This window comes from Peromyscus eremicus, chromosome 17 (assembly GCF_949786415.1).
Source record: "Peromyscus eremicus chromosome 17, PerEre_H2_v1, whole genome shotgun sequence".
In the NCBI taxonomy this organism is placed as follows: domain Eukaryota; kingdom Metazoa; phylum Chordata; class Mammalia; order Rodentia; family Cricetidae; genus Peromyscus; species Peromyscus eremicus.
In genome coordinates, this window is record NC_081433.1 from 44,350,009 (window position 1) to 44,376,616 (window position 26,608).

The 26,608-nt window shown below is 36.4% G+C and overlaps 1 protein-coding gene across 1 annotated transcript in view; it reads right to left on the reverse strand.

Moving 5' to 3' along the window:
• Wdr17 (WD repeat domain 17) overlaps positions 1–12,566 on the reverse strand; it is a 55,614-nt gene extending 43,048 nt beyond the window's left edge. The window contains exons 1-3 of the mRNA XM_059245019.1: positions 12,460–12,566; positions 3,680–3,808; positions 9–192 (exon numbers count right to left, since the gene is read on the reverse strand). Coding sequence (XP_059101002.1) covers positions 9–192; positions 3,680–3,808; positions 12,460–12,525 — 379 coding nt within the window. The 5' untranslated portion in view covers positions 12,526–12,566. The remainder of the gene's footprint in view (positions 1–8; positions 193–3,679; positions 3,809–12,459) is intronic.
• Positions 12,567–26,608: the final 14,042 nt, after the last annotated feature.

Genomic DNA, 26,608 nt, shown 5'->3' on the forward strand with positions numbered 1-26,608 from the left:
AAGTATACCTTTGATGTTGTCGAGTTTAGCAATGACTTTTTGCTCTGCAACATTCCAAATGATCACTAAGTTATCAGTACTGCCACTTGCAAACAGGTCAGGGTTATGGGGACACCAAGAGATTGCCGTGATTGTCTTTTTATGTTCCGACATAATTGCATGAAGTTTGAATTCATTATAACGGTGATCCAACTAAAATGAAGCACGTCAAGCCGTTCAATTCTCCTTTTTAAACAGTACATTTCCAATTAGAAATCATACTATACAAAACAGAAACTATGCACAGAAATACTGGTTTGCATAATAATAAATATGAATTCAATTCATGCCTTGGTTTTCATTCAACTGAATTCAGTAAGCTCAAAGAAAGCATTTGAAAAAAAAAACTGAGGAAGCAAAGATTTTATATTAGAAGTAGTAAAATGTTTACATTTTAAACATGTATATTTTATAATTTTATTACATTTTTATCAATATATTTTATGAAATATAAAAACCCCTTTGATTTAGAATCTTTTAAAACATTTCAGATGTTTGAATAAAAAATTCAGTTAAATAAATCAACTGTTCTTTAACAGAAAAACATGAACAGGCTTTTAAGTTTATTTTAAAGTCAGTTTATTTAAAAAGAAAACACTTATCTGCTTATAACAACTCTTAAGAAGTTTTCAGTGATGCTCAAAAGCAATTCTCCAAAATATTAAAGGTGTTTCTTTTCTTAAAATGCATTTCCCACAGGGCAGCTGTGGCACATGCCTTTAACTCCAGATCTCTGTAAGTTCGAGGCCAGCCTGGTCTACAGAGCGAGATCCAAGACAGGCAGCAAAACTACACAGAGAAACGCTGTCTCGAAAAAAACCAAAACCAAAACCAAAAACTCAAAAAACAACACAACAACAAAATGCATTTCCTGACCATCTCAGGAATGTGTTAATGCATTCTGGTTATTGTCTCCCATTACACTCTCTTACTTACCCCCCAACCTATCAACTCAACTCCACCCACTCCCTAAGGTCCCTTTTCTAGATGCATGGTTTTGAGTGTGTGTGTGTGTGTGTGTGTGTGTGTGTGTGTGTGTGTGTGTGTGTGTATCCTATTTAGCTTAACCAGGACTATCTGTAGGAGCCAACCTATCAACTCAACTCCGCTTCCTCCCTAAGATCCCTTTTCTAGATGCATGGTTTTGAGTGTGTGTGTGTGTGTGTGTGTGTGTGTGTGTGTGTGTGTGTGTGTGTATCCTATTTAGCTTAACCAGGACTATCTGCAGGAGCTCTGGATTAGGATAATGCGCTGGAACCTGGTGGGGTCAGGCTCCACACGGGAAGGCAGTGACTGGCCCTTTCTCTGAATGTGTCTGTTGGGTCCCAAAGAAACTCCTGACAAATGGCTAACTCCATGGCGCCTATTAGCATACCAAAGTGTCTGTTTGTCCTCTAGCAGTACCTGTTACAGAGTCCAGGCTCCACTGGGCACTTCTCACCCTGCCCCCTACCCTAAACTTCAGCAGCCCAGGAGCCTCACTCCCTTCCCCCAGCTTCTTTCCTATATAATTGCCGTTTGGGCCACAGCTCTCTTGGCCTCTAGGTTCTCTCTCTCTGTCTCTGTCTGTCTCTGTCTGTCTCTGTCTGTCTCTGTCTCTGTCTCTGTCTCTCTCTCTCTCTCTCTTGGAAATGGTTCAGCTATTTATTTTTAAACTATTAATGGTGTAATAGACCCTATACATTATTAGTTTTTTTGTGTTTGTATGTATAAGTGCCTCCATTAATTATTACTGCTGGAATTAATTTTTCATTGTTTTATCAGTTTAATTTATTATGTCTTGTACCTTCATTAAGGTACTACTTGCTAACATAGCGTATAGTTTCCTACATGACCAAGCTTCTGTCTCCTTGTTCTCTTGGTCTCTAATGCTTTCCTCGCTGATTTTCTCATTATTATTCATTCACCATCCCAGAATATGAGTTCAAAAACCACTCCTCAGAAACATGTTTTCAGAACAAGCTCCTTAAATTCACAATGCCACCCCACCCCACCCCACTCCCTACCTTGGCAAAAAAACAAAAGAAAACAAAACAAAAAACCTAGCCTGTAAGGCTCTGTCCTGTTGTATGCTTCCTAGTCCGTGTCCCACTTCCTGAACTGCTTTTTTATTAGGTAGGACTCCCCTCAGGCTCACACACTTAGGAAGAGCACAAGGTCTATACAGAGGATCCGCCTCATTTGCTCCGAGTTCCGTTTCTAATGTCAGGATTCAGGAAACACTGGAATAACACTATGCTACTGCTTAGCACTTTTCCTTTTTGCCTTACTAATAAAGCTACAGTGAATATCTTGGTATATAAAATTTTGAGTAATGACCTAGTCATTTCTTAAGACTTCATTTCCCTAAGTTTTTCTCTTTCCTTAATTATAGCTTTTCTTGGACAACTTTGATAACATGAATGTTTACGTCTGGCAAGCACTGCAAGCGATAACAATTTTAAGTTGTCCTGTTTGCATAATTGTTTATTTTGTGTAGCAATTACATTTTTAAATTTAAAAATTGGTAGCAATGTAAACTATCTGTAGCAATACTGTGAATGTCCCCAATGAGTCTAACAAACAAATGTGCTCTATATAGATGTTCAGCTGATATTTATATACAAAGATACATGAATAAGCAATGTTGTACACCAGTAATCCTAACTGACTTTACCAGCACAGTATAGAATGTTAATTTATTAAAAATTCCTATTATAAGAGGGGCTGGAGGGATGGCTCAGCGGTTAAGAACACTGGCTGCTCTTCCAGAGGACCTGGGTTCAATTCCCAGCACCCACATGGCAGCTCACAACTGTCTGTAACTCTTATTCCAGGGGATCTGGCACTCTCACACAGATATTCATGTGGGCAAAACACCAATGTACACAAAATACAAGTAAATAAATTATTTTAAAAAAAGAGTATTATAGGGGTCATAAATTGCTATTTGAATAATTTAGCCTAACATATTTTCTTCATTGTAATTGAACAGTTATACCAAATTCTAATGCCAGGTAGAAAAAAAATACCATTTAATAACATAGAAAAATATAACAAATTATTGCTGAATCTAGAATATCATAGAGTATTTCACTTTAGGTATATAGTTAGTGTGCACTGGTACCAGGAACTATTTAATAAACAGTCTCTGAAAAGAATTTTATTATTTTTTAAATTTATATGTGTGTGTGTGTGTGTGTGTGTGTGTGTGTGTGTGTGTGTGTGTGTCTGGGTGTGAGCACATGAACATAGTGCCCAAGGAGGCCAGAAAAGGGCATCAGATCTCCTGAATCAAGAGTTCCAGCCAGTCGTTAGCTGTCTGATGTGGGCTCTGGAGAACAAACTGGGGTCCTCTGGCAGAGCAGTAAGTGTTCTTAACCAGTGACGCATTCCTTCAGCCCCTAAGAGTAAATTTTAACATTTTCTTCATGTACCATAATTTTCAAAGCACTTTATATATTTACAACCATAAGCTTAATTAAGATTAATGTTATTGTTTAGTGTTATAATTTACCCTGCTAACATAAATATTCAAAGGGGAAATACAAATATCAATTAAATTATAATTTCTCATACTACATAGAGCTAATGTAAACATGAATTAAATAGTAATTGTATGCACTAGAATCATTAATTGAAATAATCCATGCTATTAGACCTGGTATATATAGATGGCCAGAGTTGCGCAGTAAGCAAACCGGTCTCCGTTGGCAGCACACACATCTTTGTTCCATGGCTGACACCCAGCAGCCAGCAGTCCCACTTGTCTGACCTGGGACATGGTTGCCTTAAAAGCAAATTTGAACAAATGTCAATCATTTTCATGACTTGATACTGTGAACCATTTGACCAACTTCATAATTTTATCTTCCCCTATACTTGCCTTTAGGCACTGAAAGTATATTACCAGTAGTGTTAATCTCAACTTAATCTTTTCAGACAACAATAGTTGAAAATACCAAATAGACTTCAAAGTAGGCAATTTGCATTACAAAAGGAGAAGATCATAAAATGATGACTGCCATAAGACATGGACCACGGCAGGAAGCCTGTCGGGGCTAATGGAGAGTAGAGGGCAAGTCAAAGTTCATTTACATTACAAACAGAAACACCCAGATTTTTCTGTGACATATACCAACTTTCAAATATTGGCAATTCATTCAAGGTAGCAAATTAAAATTTGAAATACTATGTGTGAATGTCGGGACAACTGTGACCTAATGTTTTTACATTGATCTTTATCCTTGGGAGGGGAAAACATTTGAAGTGCATAAGACAGATACACGAGCTGGGATAATAACATCTACAGCTGTTAGAAGGGGACAAAAGAAAACTAGAAACTATATTTGGTTGTTACTGGTTATGTGACAGGGGAGTAGGGGTTTAAATAAACAACTATTTTGTTTCTTTTCTGTTGTTGTCATAAAGTAACCCAAGAAAAGCAACTTAAGTAAAGAAGAGATTATTTTAGCTTATAGTTCCAAGGTAGAGTCCATGGTTGCTTGGGAGTCACAGAGGCAGGAGCTTAGGGAGCTTGTCACATCACATTCATAACCATGGACAGAGAACAATGAACTTAAGCATGCCACTGTTCAACTTGATTCTCTCCACGTATAGAGACCAGGTACCACCCATAATTTTTTTGTTTGTTTTGTTTTAAGCATTTTATTTTTTTTAATTTTATAATTAATTTAATTTTACATATCAGCCACAGAATTAAGATGGGTCTTCCCACATCAACTGACTTAATCAAGGACACCCCCCCACCACCACAGGCATGCCCCAAGGCCCATCTCCCAGTTGATTTTAGAACCCGTCAAGTGGACAGTTAACACTAACCACCTATACAACCTTCTGCAATGGAAAACTGCAACACAGCAAAAGGCACCCAGGACAGAAAGCAAGAGTGTGAACTGAAGACCTGTTCTACTCTAGGTATGACTGTGAATTGGAATCCAGCAAGAACCTCACATGGCGGCTTCTTGCAGCTACATTTTGATATGCTGATAATGTCCTCTGATGCACAAAACTTATTTTTGTGAAATCCTCTTTGCTCACCTTTTTCTTTGGATGCCTGTTTCTTGTGTAATTCACAAGAGGGCAATGGCCTACTCAGTATTGTGAACTTTCCTCTATGATTTTATTTGAAGACTTTTAATTTTTCTATGTATGATTCCCTTGTAATTCCACATAAATGTTACGATTTTTTTTTTAATTTCCGCAAAAGCATCATTTAGACTTTGGTAGAGAATACACTGAATTTAAACTCTACACTGTCATCTTAACCACATGAGCTGTGTTTCTATTTATGTCTTTAATTTCTTTTAATGTGGTTTTGTTATTTTACTAGAAAAGTATTTTACATCTGTGGTTAAGTTGGTATTGATTATTATATAATTCTGAAGCTATGGTAATTGGAAATGTTGTCCAGATCTTGAACTTGCAGCAATTTTCATGCCTTGGTTTCTGTGTGTGTGTTGGGGGTGGGTGGGTAATCAGAGTTAGCCACTACACCTGCTTGTTGGGAAGGTTTTGATTATTGAGCCGACCTCCTTATTAATTATGGAACTACTTATAATTTGTGTTTCTTCATAGTGTAGTGCTGACTGGTTTTCTATTTCTATGAAATTTTCAGCTCATCTGGTTAGTCCAATTTGTTTGGGTGCACTTACCTTTGGTACTGTTTATAATAATTTTAATTTTTGTAGAATATCCTGGCACTTATGATGTTAGTAATCTGTGCCTGCTCTCTTGTATTCTTACTCCATCTGGTTACAGTTGTCAATTATGTTCATCTTTTCAAGGAATAATTTTCATTTCATTGATTTATATCTATTGCCTTTCTAGTCTCCATTTCATTTAACATTACTATGCCATTTATAGTATAATTTGATTAAATATAGTTTACTCATTTTCTTGTTCCATTAAGATATAAAATTAGATTGTGATTTAAGATCTTCCTTGTTGGTTAATATCCAGTGCTAAATATCCCATTTTGGTGCAACAGTCATCGCATCCAATGTCTGGGTATATTGTGTCTTTATCTTCTTAGTTAAGTACTTCTTATATAATATGGTAATTTCTGATTTTCATGTATTGCTTTTTTTTTTTTTTTTTTTTTTTTTTTTGGTTTTTCGAGGCAGGGTTTCTCTGTGTAGCTTTGCGCCTTTCCTGGATCTCACTTTGTAGACCAGGCTGGCCTCGAACTCACAGAGATCCACCTGCCTCTGCCTCCCAAGTGCTGGGATTAAAGGCGTGCACCACCACAGTTTTTGCCCTTTACACAGATTAGAAAATTTTACTGTTTCCTTTCTGTTACAAATTCTAATTGTATTTCAGTCTGATTGTATGATAGTCTTTTTTTTAAGGTCTATTGAGATTTTATTTGTTGTCTAGTATATCAATCCTGGAAAATGTCCTCATTCAGAAGAATGTATATGTAGTTGCTAAGTGAGCGGTTCTGTATGCATGTTATTGATCTAATTAGATATTGATATTCACAGTACTCCATTTCCTTGACTTTGCTTTGGTTGACACAATATGCCTGTTTAATACTGAAAGAGTATTTAACTGTTCTTGGTGAATTCACTGTGTGTCCCTTCCATTCAGGCTTTGCTTCACATGTTACTATGGCCTCTTGGGAAGGGTATAATGTTTATCATGCATTGGATTTTTATTCACAATGTTCTTCTTTGTCTCTTCTAAGTTCTTTGGGGTCACTGACAGTAGTGTCTGATATCAATATAGTTAAGATACTTTACTGTGTGAATGAAAATCACTTTTTTTCACATCTATGAAATTTTGTCTTCAAATTTAAGTGAATCAACTGTTGACACCATACAAGCATTTCCAGTCCACTATTAGTCTCTATCTTTTGTTTAAAGAATATTATATTTAAAGCACAAGTATCTTCCTGTAGCCATAGTTCTTGCAAGCATGGATAAAATATATCTGTCAAAAGTGGTCCACGACTGAACATGTACAGATATTCTTTCTTGTTCATTTGAATAGTTCAATCTCTTAAGTCAATATCAGAGTTGTGACAATATTATTTGTAGATTAGGAGTTTAAATTCATATTCTTAAAATTTGAAGAACCTGGATAGTAGAAGTATAAACCATTGTTTATAATATTAGCTTTTATAGTTACCCATGTGTCTGTTTTATTGAAATCATCATTATATCATATATTGTGATGTTAATGTTTTAGTGTCCTTTTTTCTTAGCCAGGAAGATTCCCTTGAATATGCTTCAGAAAAGTTAGATGGTAACGAATTCTTTCATACAGAATCACTTTTAAAAGATAGTTTGCAGAATCACTTAGTTTGGCCAGATGGGAAAGTTTGGTCGACAAACATCTTTCTTGCAGCAATTTCTTTTCCTGATTGTTCTGGTCTCCAATAGATAAGAATCTCGATGGTCATCTTAGAGAGAGCATAGAGTATGTGACACTGTGCTGCTCTCTTACTGTGTCTTGTCTTTCCTCATAAAATGTTAGATTATACTGACTTAATTTGAACTACTAGAATTCATGTTAATTGAATTTGGCTGAAATTCTTGAAGGTTCATAGGAGTCGCTCATCAAACCTGGGATTGTACTTGCTATTATGTCCTCTGTTCTCTTGGAACACGAGAGCATGTTGGTCTGCTGGCGCTATCTCTTGGGTCCTTCAGTTTTAGTTACTTCTTTCAGTATTTTCCTTTTTGTCCCGACAATAATTTCCATTGCCCTGCCTTCATATCTGCAGGTATATTTTCTCATATCTGCCAAAATGTCTTATAAATTGTTATAATAAAATTTTAATTCCGGTATTGGACATTTCAGCACTAAGACTCCTTTTCTGATTATTTTATATTTTGATGGTCTCCATATATTACTTTCTTGATTGTCCCCATGCCTTCCTTCAGTTCTTTGGACACCTTTAAAATAGTTATTGTAGGGTCCTTGTCATATATATATGTATATATATATATATATATATATACATATATATATATATTTCATTACAGTTTGGGGAATTGAACACAGGACCTCATGCATACTAGACAAGTACTCTAACACTAAATAATATCTATCCCCAACCCTTCTCTTTACATTTTATTTTTAGACAAGGTCTCACTAAGTTGCCCAGACTGGCCTTTAACTGCAAGCTGTGAGTCATCTGCCCCAGCCTCCCAAGTAGGTGGGATTACAGGCTTATAACCCCTCTTGATAGGACTTGATACTTTGGGTTTAAAAACTTGACATTTGACTTGAGTGATGTAATGGTTCTGGAAATCAGATTCTCTCTTATCCAGTATTTTCTGCTTTGTTATTGTTTTCATTTATTGTTTTGTTTTCTTATCTGCCAAGGATCAGCTTCAGATGGAAACTTCTGGGCTTCAGAGTTGGTTAAGCATGTACCATGACCTGGATGTATATATAGCAGCTTTCCAATTTTCTCTGCATGTGACATTTCCAAACCTTTAAAGAATGGCTCTAAACAATGTTAACACAAAACTTAGGAGGTCTATAAGGCAAGGGCACCAGCTCTTTAATTGTTCTTCAGCTCACCACAGATAGGAAAACAGGGGCTTCCAAATGTAGGGGACAGATGCCACATGCTGGTTGCCTCCCATGGTCCCTCTGCCTGGAAGCAGCAGTTACTGTTCAGAATCAGTCCCAACACTGGAGGGACAGGGTAGATTTTATCCACCCTGGCTCATCAAATCTGCTTTTGAAAGATATGCACAGCTCCCTACACTGGGGCATTTGAAACAGGAGGCAGGTAATTGCTACTGTGCTAAGCAATGAACCTCATCGGAATTCATTGCAATATAACATTCAAGCATTCTCTCTGGAAGTTGCAAGCCTTTATAGACTTCAATTTTCCAAAATAGTGATACCGTAACAGATTATGCTACTATAACTGGCCAGGTAGGGAGACAGATTCCTAATGCTTTTCATAATTCGATGGTTTACAGATTTTTAGCATAAAATAATATTCCTTTATTTGAATGTAGTATGGTTTATTTACCCACTCATCTACTGAAAGAGGCATTGGTTGTTATATCTTAATACTATTTTTTATTTTCCAAAATTATGTATTATTGGAATGTAATACAAAAATTATGTATATTGTTGGTATAAAATTCAATATACCTTCCATCTTAAATAGGTTTTAAAAATTTATGATACAAGAAATTACATTCCTTTATCTATTTTTATTTACTTATATTTTGGTTTTTCTGAGACACAGTCTTGTTATATTGTCCAGGGTGCCATCTAACTCAACTAAGAAATAGAGGATGCTCTGAAATTACAGCAATTCTCCTGCCTTTATCTCAAGAATACCAGGATTACAGGTGTACACACCATTCCCACTCTTAATTCCCTTTAAAATTTGGGACTGAGTAATCTTTTAAGCCAGGTACTAAAATAGTAAGTAGGAAAAAATTAAAATGACATTTTATTTTTAAAAATCCATGATTTTGAATGAAGTATTAAAAAAATCAAGTATCAATAAACAAATCAATATCATTGAATTTGAAAACATACACTGGGTATTCAAATAAATCTGAATATTTGCAACTTCTAGAATATTTTTTCAACAGGGTCATAAAATAGATGTAAGACTTACATAGATTTTATTAGGGTAAATCTGTTACTAAGGAGATGGAATGAAATTCCCAGAAGCCTCCGTAATTTTTTGTTGTAAGCATGAATAGTTACACAATTCGTGATTCTCCATTACTAAAAATAGAATATATTCAAAATAGGAGATGTTGTAAGAGCTATCCTCACGATTTTTAAATATCAGCTGTAGAAGGTCACACAGAAAGACAAACTTCTTACTGTGACAAGTAGAATTTTACAGACAGAATCAATCCTCAATATCCTCACTTCATCGTGTTCCATGGCTTGTGAACCAGGTGAGAGTTTCGTGTACATTCTAAGCATCTGGTATTTGAGGAAAATAATCCCTTTGGGTCTAGAAATAACACAAGCACTTTACTGGCGAAAAACTAAGCACGAAAGCTCAATGACTAATACAGACTTGTAGTGGGTTCCAGAAGAAAACCTTTGCATTGTTAGAGCCACATGCTCACGGCAGTGTCAATGGTTGATGACACCAGGGATACTATTTTCATTTTGTTAACCTGTGTTCGAGGTTTGCTCTCAACCTGTGTACAAAACACGCACAAGCACACACACACACAGAGATTATGGAAAATTTACTCTTTCGTTGTTGGTGGATGAAATATAACAGAAAACAAGCCACAGAAGCATTTTGTATATTAGATTTTTAGAGGTAGTAATGTTTACTTTTGAATGTGTGGGGTTAGTATGAAATGAGAATAGTTAAAATTTAAATACAAATGATATGAAATTACAATACAGTCAAAAATAAATTATAAAAGTAAAATTTTTTATATGTGTGTTTGTATATTTAAGTCATAAATCATCCTCATATTAAAGTACAAGTGTCAACATATTGCTCTAAATACCAAATTCACGCTTATATGTCAGTTTTCAAACTCAACATTTTGAGTTTGTAATTTTTAACTCAGAAATTTGATTTGTTTCTTATTAACATTTTAAAATGGTGATCATGTAGGAGATACATATACAGAATCTGGAAGGTAAGCTGGCTGTCTAGAGGTGATATGAGCCAATACTCACGTGACATTTTCTACATTTTCAATGTGAATTTTCATCTCATCTGTGTCTGCATACAAACAAGTGAAGCTTGAGCAAGAAGGAGCCCAAACTCACAAAGGTGATATGGCCAATTTTAGGGGTAAACTAATTTTCTGATTAAGAATACTTCTTTTAATGTCTTGGTTTAGTTACAAAGGCCCACAGTAATTCTAGTGACTGAAAAGAGAAAGACTGTAAACCCTCAAAATCTCTATATGACACTCCAAGGCACTTTAATGTACATTTTAGTAAAAGGCATTTTTCTTAAAAATCAGTCCTTTCTTGACCCTAAATTATACTATCACCATATGGGTTGCCTGTCAAAGAAAATCTTCTTTGAAATATTCAAAATTAATTTGTTATATATTTAGTACTCACACACTTATAAAGGGCACTGGCATTGTAGAACAGTGTTTGCTCCGTGGAGTTTGGAATCTTGCTATTAAAACTCATAGGCTGAAATTTCCCCATCATTTTGATTGCATTATCCCATTTCTGAAGTTAAGAATTCAGGATGGAGAGCTCTTTACTAAGTCAAAGCATCTTTTCTGAAGGATGGCTTCGAATTTACTTTATGTGTGTTTTTCTCCAGGAGCAGATGGCTACTGGATCCAGAATGTTTATCATCTTGTTCCACAGCAAACAAAAAAAAAAAAAAGACTATATCTGAAAAAAAAGTCCCAAGAGGCTGGGCACTGCTGAGCATTTATAATTCAAAAGAAGTAAAATAATGAGAAAACATTTGTGATGGATGTGATTAAAACAGAATGCAAGGAAGTGAAGAAAAAGAAAAAAAAATACTGCATGTCTTCAGTAGCATGTGCCCTTGAACAGCAATGAGGAGGACCATGGTCAAACCCCACAAAAACACTGTCTCTTTTGTTCACAACTTAATGCAAAGAAAATCCACAATCTTCTTCTAAATATCAACAAATTCTCCATTGGAAAAGTAAAATTAAAAGCTCTGACATGGTATATTTTAAATAAGATTTTTTTTCTTTTACTATTACAATGCTAAGATATACTTTCTTCAAAATAATCTGCTGAATGAGTTGCCATGGTAACAGTTTAACTTCCTTTGAAACATAATTATAAGCATTTTAATTTTCTTTAAGTTTATCAGATACAATATGGTACTCAGGATGTTTGTTTTTCCTCTAATAATAGTATCATAATATTAAGTATTAGCATACAACTGCCTTCTATTTAATTAAATGTTTTTATTTATGGGAAAGGGTTTATAATCATTGGTATTTTTATACATGAATCATGTACAAAATATCATTTTATATTTCAATCGTAAAGACAGTCTGAAAATATCACTGTGATTTTATCTAAACAGAGATGATGCCTCAGGCCTAATTTCTTGCTATGCCCAAGACTGTGGCAGGAGCGCCACAGGTTCAAGGCCAGCGTAGGCAGTTTAATGAGATCTTGTCTCAAAGCACGAATATAAAGAGGGCTGGGCATACAGATCAGGGGTAGAACACCTGCTGTGCATGCAGGAGACTCTAGGTTCCAGTCAGAACTGAAAAAGAAAATCATCTAAAATTGGAATGGGAGGGCACCTTTGGTCAATGTATAATTATAGCTATCCTTATAAATTATATTCTTACTTCTGTTTAAATGGTTATCATATTCTCAGAATTTTGTATTACAAAATGTCCACAAATATAAGGAATGGAACAGAGCTCTGTAAGAAGAAAAGCAAGCAAAAAACCCATAGAAAATCGTAATTACAACATAAATGTATCTTACTCTTTGTAGTCCTTCATACCAATCATCTTGCTCAAACCAATGTGAGACGTAAGTCATCCAAGCCATAGACTGTTTGCACTTTAATCAAGTCAGCTGGAGAACTGTCAGCGCCTAAAGTAACAATAATGTGTTTCAACCAAACAAGTTTCACCAGGATCTCCTGTGAAATCATGTTCAGTACAAGAAGCTAATACTAGACAAACATTTTGACTGAAACAGTTTTAATAACTTGCACATAGCTGTTCAGAGTAAGCTAAGTCAGAAAACACAAACCTATATTCAAAAATGAAAACTAAAGTAATTTTATGTTGTGTAGTTCCAGGAAAAAAAAACTATCAAATATTAGGCCTTACTTTCATGTTCTAGAAACACCTTAGATTGAACTGTTTTAAGAAACAAGCAATTGATTTATAAAAGTTAACAGGTTCTTAAATTCCAGAAAAATAACAAAAAGGGAGAAAAATGTAACAGTCATGTATTTCTGTTTGTTTCTATTACAATACTTGAGAGATAAATCATTTTGCAGGTAGTGAACTACAAAATCAGATAGCTGCATGAAAATTTTAAAGATTGTGCATCACTTAATATAGTGCTAATAAGTTAGTGATGAAAATCATAATTTAATACTAGTTTAGTTTTATTTGCTTCTGGAAAAAATAATTACTAGCTATAATATATAGCTATTTACATATATATATATTTATATATATATATAAAACATTATATATGGTGTGGTGGTTTGAATAAAAATGGCCCCCACAGGGTCATACGGAGTGGCACTAATAGGAGATGTGGCCTTGTTGGAGTAGGTGTGGCTTTGTTGCAGGAAGTGCGTCACTAAGGGTGGGCTTTGAGGTCTCAAATGTTCAAGCCAGGCCTAGAGTGACATTCACTGCCTGCTGCCTGCAGATGCAGATATAGAATTCTCAGCTCCTTCTCCAGCACCATGTCTGCCTGCATCCTGTCATGCTTCTGGTCATGATGATAATGGATTAAACCTCTGAACTGTAAGCCAGCCCCAATTAAATGTTTTCCTTTATAAGCGTTGCCATGTTCATAGTTCTCTTCACAGCAATAAAACCCTAACTATGACACATGGAGAAAGAATGTGTTTTGTGTTTCTATTAGAGTGCCTTCTCCTTCACATAAAAGGATAAGACAGGTTTTGTTCTACTGTGGAAGGACGCACATGAGTGAAAATTAAGCATCACTAGTTAACTGATAACAGTCTCATCCCTACTGTGATCCCTATTCTTTAGAAGTATTTTCACTAATATCTGCATGCAACTTCAGACCAAAAAGCACGAGCATAAATTCTTGCTTCTACAGGAAGTTCTAGGTGCTTGTTCTTGTCATTATATTTTGATGTTTTCCCTGAATCTGGACCCTGGCTCTTTATTTCACACAGAATTTTGTTCCTGATGACCTCAGAGTTGGAATCTCAGACCTCTTCTTACCCTCCTTATTCTCCTCTCTCTTTCTTATGCTATTTTGACTTGCATTTTGTTGTTGTTTTTAGAGACAGGGTTTCTCTGTGTGTAGCCCTGGTTGTCCTGGAACTCACTGTGTACTACTAAAGGCACGTACTACCACTGCCTGGCCAGAAGCTTCCTTTTCTATTGCCAACATTTTTTCTCCTGTTATTGCTCATTTGGACCACTATCATCATACTCTTGGAAGTGACCAGAAGCAAACAACAACAACAACAACAACAAAACCCAGCAAACTGCCTTTGATCACTCATTAATGTATCTTTCCTTCCCATTATATTTGTTCAGTAAGTTTTATCAAACCTTTACAAAGCCCTTTCCACCACTCTAATGCCCTCGCTTTTAACAAAACCTCTCATGATGTCTGATACAGACGACTGAAGTAGGCTAATAACTAGTGCCCTGATTTCGTTGCAGTTCCCAAATGTATGAGGAGTTTGCTTCTGTGGTGCTGTGATAACCACCACGACCAAAAGCAAGGTAGAAAAGAAAGGGTTCATTTTTGTTTACAGGTTACCATCTATCACCGAGGAAAGCCAAGGCAGGACCTCAAGTCAGAGATCGGGGGCAGGGCGTGAAGCAGAGACCACAGAGGATTTTGCTGCTCACTAGCTGATATCCCAAAGTTCCTCAGCTATTTTGTTTACATAGCCCAAGCCCATCCATCTAGGGATGGCACTGTCCACAGTAGTGTGGGCCCTCCTCCATCTGTTAGAAATTATTAAAATGCCCCACAGGCCAATCTGATGGAGGCAATTCCCCAATTAAGGTTCCTACTACCCAGGTGACTCTAGCCTGTGTCAAGTTGACAAAAACTAACTAGCACATTAAATATGTATTGATCTTTACTTCCTGATGTTCTTATATGGGTAGTATTTACTCTTTACTGTGGGTAGTATCTTACCCTTTACTGTGAATAATGAGCTCTTTCATTTTTCAAGACCCAGCTTAAATATGTTTTTTCTTCTTCTCATATTGTCAAAGTTCCTCATCTTTGTATAATAATATCTAATATTAAGAACTCCATGGAGGTTTTTTGGGGGTAGGTATAAAGTGTGAGTTCTCTCAAGCCAAAAAAAAAAAAAAATTGTGCCCATTCTTCACTGTAAAGAACATATGAAATGTTTGGTAGGCACACAGTGTCAGGGAACTCTGCCATCTAGTGGTGGCACCCATGAATAAACAGCACCTATTCCTGATAACTTGGAAAGGATACAAAAGCATGCATTCAGAATGAAATGAGATTCAATCATATAGGAGTTACAATCCATTTTCTTGTAGTAGAGCAGCTAACTAAAACAACTTACTAAAAAGCTTTAGAGGTTAAAACACAAACCAGAGTTGGTAAATATGTTTTGTAATCATGTCGAACACCAACTGTGCATTACGTCCTTAAAAGCTCAGTGCAGTTACTGTTAATATAGTTTACGAGGTACATAATAGCTATGTCTTATTTACTGCTACATTTTCAAAAGCACAACCTTAGCTTTTTGGATGAGAACGTCCCGTGAAGGCTCACCTCATGTACTTGGTCCCTCAGTTAGTGGTGCTGTTTGGGGGAGGTGTAGTAGGTGTGGCTTTGTTGGAGGAAGTATGTCACTGGAGGTGGGAGTTGAGAGCTTAAAGACCGATGCCATTTCTAGTTGGCTCTCTGCCTCTTGCTTGCCACTGGAGATGTGAGCTCTTGGCTTTCGGCTGCTGCTGCCTTGCCTGCACCTGCTGCCATACTGTCCCTACCATATGGGCTCTAACCCTCTGGAACTGTGAATCCAAATTAACCCTTCTTTCTGTAAGTTGCCTTAGTTGAGGTCTTTTTTTCAGAGCTAAAGAAAAGTCACTAGTACTGTAGCCAAAAGGTTTCTCTGATCCCGCTCAGCCCCCGCGGTCCTGTAGCCACGGATAAAATAGTCATTCAGAGGCTTAATATTATTTACAAACTGGATGGCCTATGGTTTCAACTTCTTGCTAGCTAGCTCTTTCATCTTATATTAACCCATTCCTATTAATCTATATGTTGACACATGGCCGTGGTGTTACCGGTCTGCTGGCATCTTGCTCCTTAGGCAGCAGGCTGGCGTCTCTCTGACTCTGCCTTTCCTCTCTCTGTATCTCTGCTTGGATTTCCCACCTGCCTCTAAGCTGCCTTGCCATAGGCCAATGCAGCTTTATTTATCAACCAATCAGAGCACCACATATTCACATCATAGTACATATTCTATAGCATAGTACAGTTACTTAACAGTTTTTAAAGATTTATTTTAGTTTTAATCATGTGTGTGTATGTGTGTGTGTGTGTGTGTGTATGTGTGTGTGTGTGTGTGTGTGTGTGTCTATGAATATGTGCACATGAGTGAGGGTACCCTCAGAGGCTAGAACAGTGCATCAGATACCCCAGAGCTGGAGATTGGGGCAGTTGTGAACTTTACAGTGAGTGCTGAAAACTGAACTTGGGTCCTCTGCAGAAGCAACAAGTGCTTTTAATTATAGCCCTATAATTTAACCTTACTTCCAATATTAAAGGTAAAATATTTCCTACCATGTCATACTAGATTACATTGTAAAATGTATTTTTGTTGCTACTTCATAACTGTAACTTTGCTACTGTTATGAATCATAATATAAATCCTTCTGATATGCAGGATATCTGACATGTGACCCCTGTGAAAGGGTGATTTGACCTCCTGAAGGGGTCATGACCCACATGTTGAGAACCACTGTTCTATAGCTATTCCAGTGGTCTAAGAAGGATGATCAAGAAAAACAATACTTTGCTTATTCTCCAAAGTTTGGCCACCATCATTTCTGCTTGGATTCTATATTTAGATTTGTCAGTCCCATTTTACTTGATGTCTCAAACCCAGACAATGACTATGACTCTGAAATGTTGCTATTTGCAGCCTATCCATTTTACACTGCTAATCTTCTCTCCTCCACATTGTACTATTCTTATATGCTGTTATAAAAGGACAATTAATTCCTAAATGGAGAAATGTGAAGTACAGTTTTAGCTTGGAATACCTGAAAGTACCAGGCACAGGTTGAGTTTGCATTTCTTTTCGCAATCTTTCCCACAAGCTTCAACTGAGAGCCTTGGCGAAAGGCTCGAGAGGGATGTGGGAGAATCCTTCAGTGGCACTGATACATTGAGTCCAACTTGCTTTAGATATTAATAGCCCTGTAACACCGCACACTTTCCCAAATCCTCCTTTGATTAAAGAACAGTCCTTCAGCTTGCTGGAGAAAAGAGAGAAACAAACACTTGCTTTCCTGAGCTCCATCTCCTGGATTGTTTGCTTTTTCTTCAGGTAAGCATCTTGGGCCTTATCCTCTACCAAAATAAAACATATATTTGTCACTGCTGGATGAAGTGCAAGAAGTGTCTCCTGAATGTCAGGCATCCCATAGTCTGGCCATCACAGAAGGGAGTGTGGGCCTGGGTGCAGCGGGTGAGCCCCATACATCTCCCCTAAGAGCTCAGTCTGGGAGATGAATGTTAATGCAATGCCCCACTGACATAACACCCTAATTCAACTGACATGTTACCAATGAATTGTCTTGATGCTGTGACATCATCTGCACAAATAACTATAACTTTGTCGTCATTTAAAAACGTTTACTGAGTATGTAGTTATCTATTTCTCAGCAGTTTAATTATAATTTATAACTGAATGATTATCTCCTGAAAATTTCAGCAAAATTTTTTATTAGAATCTCTAAGTCATTCCAATCTAAAACTATTAAAAAATAAACAAACAACAACCAAAAACAAGACTTGCATTGCAGTAATAATTCACTAATGCTAATGCAACTCTAAAATGTCTAGCATGCATTATACTATGTCATACACTAAATATGTTTGGTTATTATACTATAAAATGGAGTTCCAAGATATGAATGCCACCAATCAACATTAGAGAAAAGCATTTTACTTTCTATGAAGGTCAGTTTGATTCAGCACAAAAATCTAACAAGCTGTTTTACTTTTTATTAAGGGTATACTTCCCTGTCTAAAACTCATCCTTGTCGTCACTATTTCATAAAACTCAAGAAAACGGCAGGCTTGTAGATCTAACGATAGTGAGATACACTATTTTCATCTGCCTAGTTGCGTAAGAGTGGTGTGTCAGTTGATGGCATTTCTGTTATGTGTACCTGACGAATGACACAAACACGCGTATGTAGAATATGTAACGGCGGCTACATCACAGAAGGGACAGAAGTTCAGAACAGAAAGGGGGGAAAGTATCTTAACCTGCTTTATGTAGTCAAGAAGGCTGTACAAAAGAAAGAAAAGTTTCAACTTTCAGGTAAACATTCTTTTCCCACACCTAAGATGAAACGGCACAAATGGAAGAGATAGTGCAATGTGAGAATGAACAAGTGGGTAGGGCAAACTGTAAAGCTCATGACAAAGAATATGAACGGTATTTCTCATGTGAGGGGAGGTCTTTGAACCATTTTAAACACACTGACAAACAGATTTGGTGGTTGATATATACCATCTAATACTATGCAGGTAGGGAACAGAACAGCAAGGTAGGAGCTACATAAAAAATGACAATGTCCTGAGGGATAGGGAAGACTCAAGGAAGATTCTAGATCTCTGCCATTTAATAGGGATATTATATATGGGGTACTGCTTTATAAAGATAGCATGTCAGCTTTCTGACACTGTAGTGGGTTCCCGAGTGAATCGACTCATGAACTAGGTTTATTTCACTCAGTTTTGATGCTGTCTGTCAGTGATTGGTGGGCCCTGTTGCTTTTTCTTCCCTAGGGAAAATCAAAACAGCAGGGTAGAAGCAAACAAAACCCTATATACATGAGACAAGATAGACAGGAAGAGGGGCTGGGGTCCCACTGTTCTCTCAAACCATGACCCTAACACATGACAAGATGTCACTGTGTTCCCACTTGTAAGGATTCTACCTCCTCTCAACAGTGCCACAGTGGTGACAAAGTCTTCCCCATACAGACCTTCGGGGTCACTCAAGCTCCAACCTACAGCAGACATATTTAGTGCAGACAGTAGCTAGGACATCAGATGGTAACAGTTAGAACTAATCAGAAATGGAGGCTTAGACCCAAAACATGGCGAACGGTTAGAGATAAACATTTTGTGTATAATTTTGGACTCCTCCACTGGCTAAAGAATAAGGAGAGGAAATGATATAAAGTATGGAAAGTTGAATGAAAGAAGTAATCAAGGAAATTAAAACACTGGAGAAAATAATAGGAGTCAAAGATGAACATTTTGAGAGGCTACAGATTTCCAAAAGACCAAGTAAGATTATAATTTAAACATCTGCCGTATATCCAGGGATTAAGAGGTAAGTAGTTGCTAAGCATAGTTGCTCATACCTGGAGCCCCAGGATTAGGGAGGCTTGGGCAAGACGACCTCTATTAGTTCTGGGGTCTATAGTGAGTTTAAAGCTAGGCAAGCTCTATCATTGCAAATTTTAGTTATACGAGCTTCTAATATGAATTGAATTTTTTGTTGCCTACAATTAAAAGAAACTTCATTTGTACTTAAAATATTATGAGTAAACACACACACACAAATAGTATCACATCAGTCAAAATAATATCTCAGGGCTACATTATAATCTGAGGAGTTCTCACTAAAGATAAGCTTTAAAATGGATATAATAGTTGCTTTTTGAAAGGAATGAGTATCTTAAGTGAACCACTGATAATGCTGATAGAAATTCAAAAGCCTTAATCCCAGGAAGAATGTATACATTTTATTGTCACTAACTCATCATATGTCCTCAATTTAGGACAAAAACAGGCAAAAGGACAAAACGGGCTGGGGAACTCAGTGGGTAGAATACTCACAACACAAGGGTGAAGACTTGAGTTCAAATTCCCTGAGCCCATGGGAAACTGGGTGCAGCGGCATGTTCTGCAATCTGAGTGCTTCTACAGGGAAATGGGAGGCAGCACTGAAGAATCTCAGACGCTCCTAAGTCAACTAACCTGCTGAATGCAGCTCTCAACAACAAACAGAGGTTCTCTCTCAAGCCTGACCTCCACATGTGCCTCATGGCCTGTGTACACACACACACACACACACACACACAAGTAAAGGTGAAATGTTCTATAGGAACAAAAAAGATAATGGGAAGAGGGAAGAGGCAGAAAATGTATGATATGAGAAAAAACACTCAAAATACATTGTGTGTGTGTATGTATGTGTGATGTATATATGATGTATATTTGTATTAAATGTCCCTATGTAACCAAGTATCATTCATGGTGGATATACACTGATGAAAATAAATAAATATAAAAAGATTGCTTTTCAGTTACACACACACACCTGTTTATATATCTAGGAATATGCAGTTCATTCTTTCACAGTCTTCTGAGGATATATATATATATATATATATATATATATATATATATATATATATTTGGTTTTTCAAGACAGGATTTCTCTGTGTAGCTTTGCGCCTTTCCTGGAACTCACTTTGTAGATCAGGCTGGCCATGAACTCACGGAGATTCGCCTGCCTCTGCCTCCCAAGTGCTGGGATTAAAGGCGTGTGCCACCACTGCCCAGCCTTATAAATGTATTTTTAAGTGTTCCATACAACTGGAGAAAATTCATGTTGGTGTCATTTCTCACTGTTACACCAGTTTAGAAACCCAGACATATAGCTGGCCCTGGTGGTGAAGGCTTGTAATCTGAGCTACTTGGGGTTAGGCATAAGAATCTCAAATTTGAGGCTTGCCTTAGGTTACAGAAAAGTTCAAAGTAAAAAGTCAAGAAAAGCTGGTGTGTATTACAGAAGTGGCATGTTTTCTGTCATGTGTGAAGACATAGGTTCAATCACTAATGCCGAAACAAAGCCAGTGGAAAAGAAATCAGATATAAAATCAGAGTCACAATAATTATATATTTAGCTGAAGAATTATTGTGGTCTTACTGTATTACAGAGTGAATATCATTCATCTATGAAGGAAAAAACTGAAAAATCATCTTATAAATACAATAATTTAGAAAAAAACTGCACATGTTATCTCAATAAAAGTATTTGACCAAAAATTCTAGACTTCTGAATGTTAAGAAAAACAAAAATCTAGAATACTGAAGGTATTGTAATTTTTAAAATATATTAAGCAGAAATCCTGAATATGATTGTGAAGTTAAAAATGAAGACAGCATATTTTGAAAGAAGGCATATGGCACACAAAGTTAGCTACAAAAGTTCAAATATTAGGTATTGTTTCCACAGATAATGACATTTAGGAAAAAAAGAGAAAAAAATAATAATTTATAATAATTTATCATTTAACATATATAATCATTAGATAAGCAATTTTACCTTTAGGTAGAAACTGATGCAGACTATTAAGGAAAATTTGATTCGAAGTTACTTTTGTATTTTAAAAAACAAATAGGAAATGACAAATTATAAAAAAAATGAAATTTTGTGATAACATGCCATTAAATGAATGTAAGCATTTCAATAAAGTATATTAATATACAAAGAATTCTTATAAATAAATGACTTGGAAAAAAAGTCTTCAGGTAATTTATGTAGCCTATTATTAAAATAATTACATCTATATACAGGTATGTGCATATTATTAAAAATTAAATATAGATCAAAGAATAATTAGATATTTCTGAATGATAAGATTTAGGAGAATATAATAGTCTTTTGACTATTTATAATTTTATTGAACACTTTTCAAATCATTTATAAATATAAACAGTATTTTATAATTCTCTAAGTCAGTTCACTACCATATGTGTTTCTCAGGTGACTGGCAACTAAGACATTCTCTACAAACGCAGGTATCCGGATAATTGTGGTTGGGATGTGGCAGCATACCCTCACTTGATTTATATGCTCATCAAAGCAAGAAAACTATTGACCAAGGTCTACAGTAGAGACAATTTGCCAGGAAAGGTGCATCTTCTAAGAATAAGGATTAATCTCTTAAATTCTTGTCATTCTTGAGTTTGTGTTTTATAAGCCTGACACATTTTATGTAAAGATTCTCAGTGTATGTCAATTCGTGATGTTCTTAAAAGCTTAGATGATAAAAATAGGTCACAATAAGTACAGCATTAGCCTACTTTGAAATCCTGGATTAGGTGAGGAGTAGAAAAGAGTAAGGTTATTAAATGGTTTTAGTTTGGGTTCACAAACTGACTACTAATACCTGTGTAAATTTCAATTTTTCAGCAAAGCCAGGAGTTGTGTGTAAGGTCTAATACTTGGTATCAACCAGAAAAGCAAGACACCATTTTAAAGAGGTACAAATGTGAACGAGTTATTTTCATCGCCCATCTAAATATAATTATTTCTATGTAAGTGTGTAGATATGTGTTTATATGTGTGAAGTTGCATGTATGTGCAGCTATGTGTGCACATATGTGGATGTATGTGATACCAGAGAATGGCCTTGGGGGTCATCCGCAGGACTGCTGTTCATTTCCTTTGAGATAAAGTCTCTCACTGGCCTGAAGCTCCCCAATTAGGTTAGAATGCATGGCCAGTGAGTCCCAGGGATCCTCCTGTGTCTACCTCACCAGTACTTGAGGCTAGTTAAAAAAAAAAAATGTCTAAGGAACTTGTTAGAAATTCTGATTTAGTAAATATGTGACCTGCTGATTTATTGTTTATAAGCTCTCAGGAAAGCTAATGCTGCTGGTTGTGGTACACTTTTAGTAAATGACTTATAGATGCCATTTAGTACCAAAGCAGGTGACCAGCCTAGGTTTTAAACATGTCCCTCTTCAGAGTTTTGATTATGGGTAGCCATAATCTATGCTCTAGATACAACTTCCTAGAGCATCTTCATTCTAATATTCTTAATGACTAATTGTTAGTGTGTTGGCTATGTAAATTTATGCAACAAGGGGTGCACTGGGTTGAAGGACCATATTGCAATCACAAAAAACGTTGATGCAAAACTTGAATTGCATTCATTTATAAGCAAATCAACAAGCTACAATAATTGTGGAAAGGGAGTTTTAACTAGCATTTTAAGTAAACAGTTTTATATGATGAGATCAAATACATGTATATTGTTTGTTAGTTGCAAGTATTACTTTACGTAATTTAAACCTTAACTATTTGAAATAATTGGATTAGCACTGGAAGAATTACAATGAGAGAGAAAATAATGTTGGGAGTACACTATGTGACTCTTAAGAGGGAATGTGAAGAAGGCTAGGAATCCAGAGCCCAAGGGGTTCAAGACCAGGCTTCCATTGCTAAATTCGAGAGCCAGTTTGAATCCCTTTGGTCCTCACTCAGAGAATAACCATGTTCTAGGGATCCTTGCATCTCAAATTCTGAAATGATTCCTTCAAATACACTGTCATATTTTCATCTAAGAAAATACTAGATAGAAGGGTGGAGTGGCTTATGGCTATAAACCCAACACTCCAGAGGTTCATGCAGGATGATTGCTGTTGAGTCGCAGGCCAGCCTGGGCTCCAGAGTGAGCTGCAGGCCATCCTTGCTGCCAGTGTGAGATTCTATCTCAAATAAAACAAACAAAATACTACATAATTACATCATTGAGATTTACTCAAATGTCCATTAAAAAAAGCAAAGAATTAAACGTAAGCTATTATTAAGCAATTACTCAACTTTCAAGACTTCATGTGCAGATATGTGTACAAGAAAATGAAAGCTGTTTTATACCATATCAAACATGAGTGTTCTGTGTCATAAGAATTACTTTCTACTTTCCAATTATAAAGTAGCTTTTCTACATATTATAATATGACATGTAGCTTACTATACATGACATTTCCTGGAAAATTAACAATGTTCATAATGTAAGGTGTCAAGAATTTGGAAGAAGTAAAAAGTAAACCGAAGTAAAAGGAAGGCTACTTAAGGAACTCTGCTTTGAACTCCCCATCTCTGGGCATTTGAATCAATGAAACAAACATTAAATGCTCTAACATTCTCATAGACATGTGGGGATTTATCTCATGAGTCTTCTGCCAGGGTTACCTGCACATGATATTTATCAGACAGCCTTGACCAGGCAAATGATGTTGATGATCTATCTCCTATAGTGTTTTACTGTTGAAGATTTATATTACTGCCAATTTCTGGGTTGCTGGGTTTGATAAATTGGAATGCAGAATTCTAGGAATTTGGAGGTAGCCTAAAAAGCCATGCGCTTTAAGTATTTGTAAGGTTATAAAAGCAGTATCTTTATCATTGCAAACAGAAGTATTATTCTACATAGCTGATAGTGAGATGTACAGACAGGACCAGCTGTGGCGCCTAATTCAGAATGCCCCTTCTCCTTTCTTTTTGGCAAAATCTAGCAAATTGTAAATGACTGATTTTCCCTTCAACCTTTCTAAAATGATAATGGGATTTTCTTTCTACATATGTCTCCAGCCAGCTCCAGCCAGCATATGTTTCAACCAGCTTCTTTACAGTTCTTTCCTCCACCTGGCTTGAAGCCTTGGGTAAATAAGATTTTCAAATCCTGGCCTGTAGGAGGTTTTGTTTCTCAGTGTTGGCTCCTGTAGGCAGTCAGAAGTAGTATTACATAGTCCTATGCAGGCCTGGGATATGGGGGTCATTAGCCTCACAAGGGTTAACAGCTCTCAGCCTGTGGTCTGCGACCTTTGACCTTGAAGATTAAGAGCTCTCTGAAACTTTTCTAGTGATCAACATCTACAGGTTCTCTTCCTCCAGCCCTGGACATTCTAAAACTTTCAATTATCAGTGGTCACTGCCAGAACTAGGGGTATCTGCCTCTGTCTCGAAACACCTGGAAGCCAGAGCACCCAGGGGGTGTTCAAAAACTAGAGTATCCAGTGTGGTTGGGATCACTCCAGCATGGGTTTCCCCTCCCCAGTGGCAGCAGGATCCATGGAGTGGACAGTTTGTGGCATCCCTAAGGACTCCACCCCGCCTTTTCTTCAGCAGTCAAGCAGTGACTGCTGGCACGTTGTGCTAGGAAACCTGTCCCTGGGGTTAGCAAATCCAGTGTTATGGAGTCCATGCTTGGTGCCAGATATGCAGCATAAGATGATTTGAACAGACCCGAAAGAGATTTAACAATGCTTTACAACTTCATAGCGCCCACGGAGTGGTGAGTCCTTCTTGGAGCTTTAAAAGAGTGTCAGATGAGAAATCAGTTTTCCTCCAGGTTTTGTTTCTATAGCAGATTCTCCAGGGGAATTTCTAAAATTCTCTCTAGGCATTCATATGTAATTGTTTGCTCTCAGATCTCAAAGGCACAGTCTCATTAACAGTGGAAGAATAACGGCTATGATATTACCAAAGGGCAACGTATGGTCATACCCACTGGAAGTGTCACTTGCCGCTTAACATGCTTCTAATACAAATGAAGGAGCATGATTAATAAGGTCATAAGAAATCCTTCCCTGTCTCCTAATAAGGTTTATTTAAAAATAAAATATTCTGCATAAGCTATCCATCCGTGAAGATACACTGGAAGTCACATGACTAGCATTCCATTCCTCCATGCATAGACACAGCATCACCATGAACGGCTAACTAAACTGGTTATTCATATACTATTACCTACTGCTATTCTTCCTGTATATATCAGATTTCAACTAAATCTAGAATATGGGAAGAAAATGCTAATCCTTCAAATTAATGGGACTTTCATTTTAGTCTTCAATATAATGCTTCAGAAAATGAAATTAGGTTAAGTTAGGGAATTCATACATCTTATTAATAATGACACGGTAACCATTCATGTTGAACTTGGATGGCTCAGCAGGTTAAAACAAACAAAACATACAGGCAAACAAACACAGAACAGGTCATAATCTTCTTGGAATGATTCAAAGAGCACCCTTGGCCCATCTCTGCTCAGGCTAAGGACTTCGAAGTCATTTACAGAAAACAATAACAAAAACAGTCTGGACACTCTTGTCAGCTTTACTTAGAGCAGATGAACTTTAAAAATGAATTTTCTAAGCTAATTCATTTATAGCATTCTATACATAATACTATTATATATTGTGACCAAAATGTACCTTTAGAATTCCAATATACCAATTTTTAATTATAAAGTTAAAGAGAATAAAGATTTTTGAAAGTCAATTACATATAATATTTCCCCCAGATGTATATGATTCTTTAAAAATTTCTATTAAAATCAACATAAGGGGATGTTAGAGCAATATAAATTAAAAATCCAACTAGTCTTGATATGTGTGTGTGTGTTTACATATGTATGTTTATAGAGCACACTCAAAAACATGTTTTTCCCTTTGGGTCTTTTGAAATAAATCATTAGATCATTTTCAATTTAGAAAACTTCCCAAGCTCTCTTAATTGAACTCCTAAAACTACCATGTGTTACATTAATCCACAGATAAGCAATCCACTAAAGCAAGTTTTCCATACTTGCTTAAACCAACAACTTTTCAGAGTCACTTAAGTTTATCAGACAATCTCAGATTTCTGCTTTCCAACATAAAGCTATAATCATGGCGTGGTGCACTCAGGCAGCTCGGAGAATAGAGGAATACTCTTTCCATACATGTTACAGTCATCACTGTGACAGTGCTCGGCTCTCCCCATGCGAAATAATAAGACAATTCATGAACCAACAAATATGTAGACTATTTCTATCTTTGTTGAGTTAAAGTTTTTAAATCCTCATAAATTCTCTAGCAT